The sequence below is a fragment of the Phacochoerus africanus genome, chromosome 9 (genome assembly GCF_016906955.1).
Source record: "Phacochoerus africanus isolate WHEZ1 chromosome 9, ROS_Pafr_v1, whole genome shotgun sequence".
In the NCBI taxonomy this organism is placed as follows: Eukaryota; Metazoa; Chordata; class Mammalia; order Artiodactyla; family Suidae; genus Phacochoerus; species Phacochoerus africanus.
Genome location: NC_062552.1, coordinates 82,315,361 through 82,325,541, shown reverse-complemented (window position 1 = coordinate 82,325,541; position 10,181 = coordinate 82,315,361). Strand labels below are relative to the sequence as shown.

General features: G+C 38.1%; 1 protein-coding gene across 1 annotated transcript; it reads right to left on the bottom strand.

The window, feature by feature from the left end:
• Positions 1-9,209: 9,209 nt before the first annotated feature.
• Positions 9,210-10,181, bottom strand: LOC125136733 (olfactory receptor 11H12-like). The gene is given in 1 exon segment (XM_047797526.1): positions 9,210-10,181. A coding segment is annotated over 1 exon segment (948 nt). The 5' UTR covers positions 10,158-10,181.

The following is a 10,181-nucleotide window of genomic DNA, read 5'->3' as shown; positions in this document are numbered from 1 at the left end:
ATATCTGCATGCAGGGGAAATTGCTCACAGCAGGAGACCTTCCAGAGGCCATTAGGCATGGAGGTCACTACTCAGAAAGGGAAGAGGGCCAAGGAACTCCCAGGAGAAAGAGGAAGAACAGAGATAGGTGATGTCAGTTGATGAGAATGAAAATGCTATGTCAAAGATTTCTGAAGGGTCTGCACTAACTTGGGTTCTTTATCTTCACTATGGCCAGCAGATGTTGGGCACTGTTTAAAAAGCAGGCAGGCTCTTAAATGGCTAAAAAGCTGCATATTTGGACCAAGTATGAAGCAGCTTTATATGTAAAAAAAAAAATTGGCCCCTGTGGGCTTGAGAACTCAAAGAATTTAACCTGCTGTGAAAAGAAAATAATGGAGGAGCCAATATGTAGAAACTATCTTTGTCTCATTTATATGACAGATGGTCATTGAAATAGATTGTTTGTGATAGCTTTTTACTCTGTTACCTCTATTTATCCAGATTTCAGCACTCATGCTTTCTCTAAAGCTCCCATTGTACCACCACAGAGAATTATTTAAACTAGCCTACACTAAGTGTTTTGACATTTTTTTTTCTTGTTTGTTTCAATAAATCTTTTTTGTTGTTTTTATTTTTGTTTTTTTTTTGTTTGTTTGGTTGTTTTTAGGGCTGCACCTTTGCCATATGGAGGTTTCTAGGCTAGAGCTCAAATTGGAGCTGTAGCTACTGGCCTGTACCATAGCCACAGCAATGATCCGAGCCTCATCAGCGACCTACACCACAGCTCATGGCAATGCCAGATCCTTAACCCACTGAGCAAGGCCAGGGATTGAACCTGCGTCCTCATGGATACTAGTCAGATTTGTTTCCCCTGAACTACAACAGGAACTCTAAGTTTAAATAAATATCATTGGAGAATAGTTGACTTAGAAAGCTGTGTTAGTTTCAGGTGTAAAGTTTTTCCTTTGAAAGAGAATTTATTATTTTTATTATTTGGAAGTAATGCATTTTTGCTTTAGAAAAAATGAATAAAACAGAAATATATAAAAAGTTTAAATCATCCATGAGTCCATTTCTAGGGCCATTTCTTGTCTATATTTCTAGTCTTTCTCTCTTTCCACATATTTCATGTACTAGGTACATGTGCTACTTTTTCAAACCTGGAATCATAGGACACGCAGTTGGTCAATAATTTTGTTTAATATTATGTCATGAGTCTCTTCCCACAGAAATACACAATCCTTGTAGCATGAATTTTAATGGGTGTATGATACTCAATTTCAATCAGTGTACTCTAACTCTCCTTCTCTTTGGGGGCACTTATAATTTTATGGGAATGTGATTTTTCTTTCTTTAGAAACAATTTTTGGGAGTAGATCATATGTTGGCATATTGTTAAGATATTTTCCATGTTTGCTTATTTTAACTCTGTAGCAGGAGAAGTTGTCATAGGTTAGAGATCACTGAAAGGTGGTAGAGTGGAGTTGAGCAGCATCAGCCAAAGGAGGCCAAGCCTCTGAAGCTGGTGACAGAGAGTTTGCTGAGGTTTGAGTTTCTCCTTGGCAGCATCTGTAACTGAGGCAGCTCCTCCAGGGGCACATCCAGCTTCACTGAGCTTGGCTCCTAGAGCACATCGAGGTCCTTCAGGTCCAGCACTTGCAGCCTGGGAATCCCAAATAGGTGCAGAGCTTCTGTACCATCACAGTCAGAACACAGTTGCAAGTGCTCCAGGAGCAGAGGCTATGGGAAGAGTCACTGGGATGGATGGCTAGAGGATATGTAAGGGCTGCAGCCTCACGTAGAGAGGTGACTCAAGGGAAGGGAAATGGACTGTGGTGTTGTCTGGATGCAACAAAATACAGGAAGTTTGCAAAGTAAGATTCTTGAAGAACCAGCAGGTTTCTCTAGTGAGGACCCTACACTTGATGTTATTAGCTTCCGCCCAGGCCTCCAAGCTGAGCAGTGCTAGAGGCCAGGGAGCCTCGAACTCCAAGATCTCCTGAGAACCCAGCTGCAGATGGCTCAGCTTCAGGGCACTGTGGAGCTGCCTGCCTGAGACACCCTCTAAGTGGTGCCTGAGATATTCAATGAGGTGAGGGCAGAAAAGAGAGGAGAGCCAACCTGCCCTCAGCACCTTACTTTGGTGCCAGCCCAGGTCTAGGGTCTTTAGCCACCTCAGTCCCTCCAGGTTCTTGCTGGATATGTTGGAGATGATGTCACCTGTGGCCTCAAAATTAAGCCCCTTGTAGCAGGAAGATTGAAGATGAATCCGTAATTTTCCTGGAGAGAACTTGACCTTTAAACTGAGGCTGGGAGTGGAGAGGCAAAGAAAGAAGAAAAGGAATTGTAGAAAAGTCACATGTCACAGCCTTCCTTGTATATAGAAGTCATAATGTGGCACAGTCTGGCCCATCAAAAATATAAGTGGAATATAGTTTGCTTTTTTGCTTGCTGTCTGAAGCTTCAGCTGCCATTTTCAGATAAGGTGACTTTGAAGATGAATATATTTAGTGAATATATATACACAGTATTTATACTATATATAATGAATATATATATATAATGAGTATATATTATATATACTTTATTTTATACACAGACACACACACTCACTAAGGAAGGATTTATCAAAAAGCCTGGAGGCCTTGAGTCCCTGAGGATATGTTGGAACTGTCTGCCTATGGACTGCCATGAACCATCTGCCTATAGAAGTTGATACATGAGGAAAAACCTAAATCTTTATCTTGCATGAGTTCCTGTTACTTGGGTTTCTATTACATGCAGCTGAATCTAAGTCTAATACATACAACAATTCCGAGTCCCTGGATATTCCTGAGTTTCCTTTTTGTTTCCATCACTGAAGTGGGTAAAATATGGAGTAATCGAATTATCCAATAAAAAGTAATTATTTCTTTTAGTTTTTAAATTCTGGATTCTAAGCTCCTTTGAGACAGTCAAATGATCATTTTGAAAAATAGCTCTGTTTTTAAGATGATTTGAAGTATATATTTTGATAGATAAATGGCTTATGTTTTTTAAAAAGTAAAGACATTTGAAAATGTTTCTTAAAAAATGGAAGTAATAAAGGGTGGGTGTTAAAGAATACTTAAAACTCTCTTTTAAGGAAAAACTGGCTCTGTACTAGTGGTAAGCAGGCATTTAGGTGAGAGAGGGAAACATGTAGGGCCCTGGTGAAAATGTTCTTGTTTGGGTAAATTCATTGGAGGTTCATTTGATTGTATTATGTCTCTTTCCTCTTTTCTTTTTGTTATATGCATCGAGACCAAAAACTATAAAAACCAGTTTGCTGCTAGGAATGCCTCTTTCCTTTAGAGATAGAGCTGATTCTGAGAGAAATAGAAGAACTTGGGGGCCAAGTTTACTTCTCTCCAGAAAGTGACCTCACATGGAAAAGTTTTTGAGAAGTTCTGGAAAGGCATGTTCTATGAAGCCTACCACAGACAGCAGCAGAGTCATTTCCTAATGCTTAAAACAGAGAGTAAGCTTAGGTATGCAATATGTCTAAAAGCATTGTTCTAAATTACATGTTTTAGTATAATTTAAAAATATACATGAACCCCCATATTCATTGCAGTGCTGTTCACAATGGCCAAGACAGGGAAATAACCTAAATGTGCATCGACAGAGGACATATATACCATGGAATACTTCTCAGCCATAACCAAGGACAAAATAATGCCATTTGCAGCAACATTGATGCAACTATTCTCATACTAAGTGAAGTAAGTAAGAAAGAGAAAGCCATATGCCATATGTCACTTATATATGGAATCTAAAATATGGCACAAATGAACCTATCCACAAAAAGAAACACCCTCATAGACATAGAGAACAGACATGGTTGTCAGGGGAGAGGTGGAGGAAGTGCGAGGGAGTGGGAGTTTTGAGTTAGTAGATGTAAACTATTACATTTAGAATAGATAAACAATAGGGATCTACTGTATAGCACAGGGAATTATATCTCATATCTCCGGTAGACCATGATGAAATACAATATAAGAAATGGACTGTATACATACATATATATATATATATACATACACATGTAAGATATATGCTTGCATCACAATGCTATACAGCAGAAATTGGCACAACATTGTATATCAACTATATATTAATAAAAATAAATACATGTAATGAATTACATGTTCTATTCTAAACATTAATTATTGAGCTCTCATCCTTTGTAAATTAAATGAAATGCTCATGTTCATGGAAAGATTAGGATATAAACAGATATTAACACAAAAGATGTAAAAAGATTCTAAATTACCTGGAATACCATCACTCTGTATTAAGTAAGCTTATATAATAATAGTATTTCGTGATTTGTGTTCTTTACTCAGGAACATATTTTACCTATTATATATTTATTATTTAAAACATCATGTAATTTCTCTAGTTTCTGTGTTAAAACAATTGAAAATAAATCCACTCTGTTTCTCCTACATGCATATTTTCTCTACAGGATTCACTTCTGAGATAAATGCTGCTTTTTTATCTGCATTGCCATGTAGATCTAAAGGTAGCTACATAAGATGTAGCCATAGTTTCCAGGAGGGAAAGTGTGGCACAGCAGAGTTCCTACTGGTACTGATGTCAGCTGAACTGCTTCCTTTCTCTACTTGTGGGATCTTGGAAAACACAGTTGGTTTTTTGGGTCTCATCTATGAAATGAGCATGAGAATATTGACTTGAACTATGTCACAGAATTTGTGAGGATGAACTGATAGAGTATATCAAAGTATTTTGTAAAAGATGGTTGTCATAATGGAAGATATCGATAATATTAACTGACATCAATTATATTCTACTGTGTGCAAGATGCTTTTCTGATTATTCTCATTTATTCATCACAGCCACTTTGTAATTAAAATATTCTCCTTAGCTCAATTTTTAAATTAAAAAAGTAAAAAAAGACAGATGAAATAATTTGCATAAGATCATATAGTTAGTGATGGTACTTAGATTTGAAATCAATCCATCTGATTCCAGAGTGTTGGCCCTTCTCCTTTACAGTAGTAGAAAAGTATGGGTCCTGCAGTTAGCCTGCATGTCATCAAATACCATCTCCATCTAAGTTACTCGTTATGCCTGCTTCATCCTTAGTATATTGGAGATGCAGTAATAATGAATTGACTCTTTGGGTTGTCATGAGTTGTTAAATAAAGTCATTTATATAAAAGTACCTAGCATAGTGCCTAGCACAAAACAAGTGGCTCAAAATATTAATTATTATTCCCTTCAGTGTTTCCCATAAGAATAAACCCAGTCGTGGAAAAGTTACACATCTAAACTTGGGAAACTAGGAGTTCCCACCATGGCACAGCGGAAACGAATCTGGCTCAGAACCATGAGATTGTGTGTTCGATCCCTGGCCTTGCTCAGTGGGTTAAGGATCCAGTGTTGCTGTGAGCTATGGTGTAGGTCGCAGACATGGCTCGGATCTGGTGTTGCTGTGGCATAGGCCAGCAGCTGTAGCTCCGATTCAACCCCTAGCCTGGGAAACTCCATATGCTGAGAGTGACCCCCCCCCCGCAAAAGACAAACTTGGGAAACTAATACATTCCCTTTATCTTTTCTTGTAATATTGTTTTCCCATGTGCCCATGCTCTTACTTTTCACAGAATCTTGAACATACATAATGTTCAGTTTTAGAAATAAATTTTACTTTGTGAGGGAATTAGTAGCAGTTGAGGGAGATTCAGTGTTTGGTCAGATTAACAAGTGTTTAAAGGCAGCTAGCAAACGCCATAACTCATACTTCAAGGTAAAAAATATGGACTTTCTTTTTCATTTTCTCAGAGGATGTCACAATTTTTAATTTAAAATATAGTTTATTCACAATTTTGTGTCATTTTTTGCTATACAGCAGAGTCATTCACACACACACACATCTTTTTTCATGTTATTTTCCATCATTGTTTATCCCTAGAGATTAGATATAATTCCCTGTGCTATATAGTAGGTCCTTATTGTTTATCCATTTTAAATATTATAGTTTGCATCTACTAACTCCAAACTCCCAGTCCATCCAACTCCCTCCCCCTTCCCCCTTGGCAAACATAAGTCTGTTCTCCATGTCTGTAAGTGTGTTTCTCTTTTTGTAGATAGGATCATTTGTGCCATATTTTAGACTCCACATATAAATGACAAATAGGGAGTTCCCATTGTGGCCCAGCAGAAAGGAATCCAACTAGGAACCATGAGGTTGCAGGTTTGATCCCTGGCCTTGCTCAGTGGGTTAAGGATCTGGCATTGCCATGAGCTGTGTGGTGTAGGTCACAGATGTGGCTTGGATCTGGCATTGCTGTGTCTGTGGCCTAGGCTGGCAGCTATAGCTCCAATTCAACCCCTAGCTTGGGAACCTCCAAATGCCGTGGGTGTGACCCTAAAAAAAAGTGCCCCCCCCAATCATGACATACAGTATTTGTCTTTCTCTTTCTGACTTACTTCACTTAGTATGAGAATCTCTAATGGCATCCATGTTGCTGCAAGTGGCATTATTTTGTCCTTGTTTATGGCTGAGTAGTATTCCACTGTGTGTATGTAACACATCTTCTTAATCCATTCCTCTGTTGATGAACATTTAGGTTGTTGCCCAGTCCTGGCTACTGTGAATAGCACTTCTATAACATAACAGTACATGCATCTTTTTGTATTGTATTTTTTTCTGAATGTATACCCAGGAGTGGGTTGCTAGTAATTCTAATTTTAATTTTATGAGGAATCTCAGTACTGCTTTCCATGGTGGTAATACCAATTTATATGCCCACCAACAGTGTAGGAGAGTTTTCCTTTCTACATACCTTCTCCAGCATTGTTATTTGTAGACTTATTAATGATGGCCATTCTGACTGGTATGAGGGCATACCTCACTCAACACAATTACTTTTAAACATCACCTTGCTGTGTTCATTTGAAAACTTAAATGCTTACAAAAGAAACAAACAAAAAAGAACTCTATCTTTTTACTGTTACTAAACACTCTCTCTCTCTCTCTCTGGAGTACAGTCTGGCTTTGAAAAAATGTCATATACAGGTTGTAATGTTATACTATGAAAGGGTTGTGAAGCAGTCATTGTGATTGGGGTATGAGATCATAAAAACCGGTGGCTACATGAACATATTAACTTATGAACCCAAGGTAGTGAGTCTGACGCTATGGTGGAAATATTTCTTGCCTTTATGACCTGTTCTTTTTTAGCCCTTTCCCTATTTGATCTCAGGAAAATTCAAAGTCATGTAATCTAGATAAGGGTATAGGGTTAGAAAACATCCTCAATGGACTAGAGAAGTGAGAAATTTTATGGCAGAGTACTGGTAAGTAAGATTGATAAGGAGCTTTAGAACTTCTCACATTGAAAAGAAATAGTTTTCTTTATTTTTAGAATGGTTAAGCAATGAGATCTTAGTATACAGTACAGGGGACTATATCCAATCTCTTTCATATCTAATATGAAAAATAAGAATGTGTGTATATGTATGATTGTGTCACTATGCTATAAAGCAGAAATTGGCACAGCATTTTAAATCAACTGTACTTTAATAAAAGTAAAAAATATAAAATGAAAAAAGTTAGGCTTCAAAATAGTATATACAGTAAGAGCCCATGGGGTGGGGTTGAGGGGAGACCAAATAGGTGTGTGTGTGTATGTTACTGTGTATACATTTTTCTAAAATGTAGGACATGTTGATTTATTGTTTTTATAATTTAAAATGTTGAAATTTCATTTTAATAGTATTTAAGAGACAGGCAGATGAGAAGGAAACTGCAAAGAATCCTAAGAAAGAGAGAAGGGAAGGAAATGAAGAGAGAAGGAAGCTTCTTGCCTAATCCTAACTATGTCTTATCTCACTTAACGTTAAAGGAGTTTAACTCCATGTGAAAAATCAGGGTAAGGCTAACCATCTTACACAGTTGGTAGGAATGTAAACTGGTCCAACCACTATGGAAAACAGTATGGAGGTTCCTCAAAAAACTAAAAATATAACTACTTTTTGACCCAGCAGTCCCACATCTGGAAAAAAAAAACCATATTTTGAAAAGATACATGTATCCCAGTGTTCAATGCAGCACTATTTACAATAGCCAAGACATGGAAGCAACCAAAATGTCCACTGTGAGAGGAGTAGATAAGATGTGGTACATATATACAAAGGAATATTACTCAGCAATAAAAAGAATGAAGTGATGTCATTTGCAGCAACATGGATGGATCTAGAGATTATCATACTAAGTGAAGTTAGTCAGACAGTGAAAGAAAAGCATCAAGCATGACAGCCAGAGCAACATGGGATCTAAGCCCCATCTGTGATGTACATCACAGCTCATGCCAAAGCCAAATCCTTACCCCACTGAGTGAGGCCAGGGATCAAACCCCCATCTTCAGGGATACGAGTCTGATTCGTTCCCATTGTGCCACAGTGGGAACGCCAATCAATGATTGTTTTTAGGGTTTAATTACCAGTAATGATCATGTCACAAAAATAATAAAGTCATATACAAGAACCACAGTCAGAAAAGAATATATTTCCTTCCTTTATTTATAACTTGCTAAGTAAACAACCAAAATGACAAAATTATGATTTTATTGATGGATGACAGAACTATTAATGCAAATTATCATGTAAAAGGAGTTTTTCTAATTAAATTTTTTTATCCTTTATTTTTTAAATTTATTTTTGCTTTTAAAGGCTGCACCTGTTTTATATGGAAGTTCTGGGGCTACGGATCGAATTGGACCTGCGGCTGATGGCCTACAGCACAGCCACAGCAAAGTAGGATCCAAGCTGTGTGTGCAACCTACACCACAGCTCATGGCAACACCATATTCTCAACTAACTGAGCAAAGCCAGGGATCGAACCTGCATACTCTTAGACACTAGTCAAATTCATAACCACTGAGCCACAATGGGAACACCAAGATAGTTTTTAATCACTGATAAATGAACTATTTGAACAACATCCAAATGGGTACATTTCTTATTTAATATGCAGTCTAAGTGCCAAAGAGGAACCCCACACTTCCATTTATTTATATAACTTCAGCACTTTATAAGTGGCACCATAGATTCTTAATTTCATAGGCTGACATAAATTAATATCACTAGACCCATATTTGAAGATTTGGATAATGATATAATTCAGGTTGGTTTTCATCAGACTCTGCTGACATGATCATAGAGGGGTCATCTAATATGTCTTAGAATACACTGAAGCTCCCCAGAACTTTCCTCAGGGCTGCCTTTATCTCCTTATTCCAGAAACTATAGATGAAGAGATTGAAGAGTGGGGTCACCATAGCATAGAACAAAGTTGCAACTTTCTGCATCCCAGCAGAATATCACAGTCCTCGGCTCACATACATGACCATGAGAGATCCATAGAACAGTGATACCACAGCCAAATGAGACCTACATTTGGGGAAGGCCTTATGTCTCCCAGTGGCTGAAGGCATCCATAACACAGCTGTTAGGACAAGGGTATAGGATCCAAAGATGAAGAGGGAGTTACCAATGATAAATAATGAGCTTACAGTGTAACAAAGCAGTTGAGTTGCTGGGGCAGAGACACATGCCAATGCAAATAGTGGTCTTAGGACACACACAACATGGTCAATAATGTTTGATCCACAGAAGGACATCTGAGAGATGAGAACAATGGGGATAAGGAACCACAGAAACCCACAAGCCCAGCAGATCATGACCAGTTTGGTACAGAGATGCCCAGTCATGAGATTAGGGTAGTGCAAGGGACGGCAGATAGCGAGGTACCAATCAAAGGCCATGACAGCCAAATGTAAGCATTCACTTGTTCCCAAAGAAAAAAAGAAATAAAATTGGAGGAAGCATCCAACAAAGGAGATGGTCTTTTTGTCTGCGAGGAAGTTGATTAACATCTTGGGTGTTGTAGATGAGACATACCAGATTTCTAGAAAGGAGAAATTCCCCAGGAACATATACATGGGGATGTGCAGTTGCCGGTCACAGCATAACGCACAAACAATGGCCCCATTGCCTGTTATGGTCAGAGCATATGTGGTAAGGAAAAGTGAGAAGAGGAGGATCTGAATCTTCCACTCACAAGAAAAACCTAGGAGTATAAATTCTCTTACAAAAGCAAAGCTGGAATCTGGCTCAGAGATGTTCATGGGGTCGATCACCTGCAAGGTCAA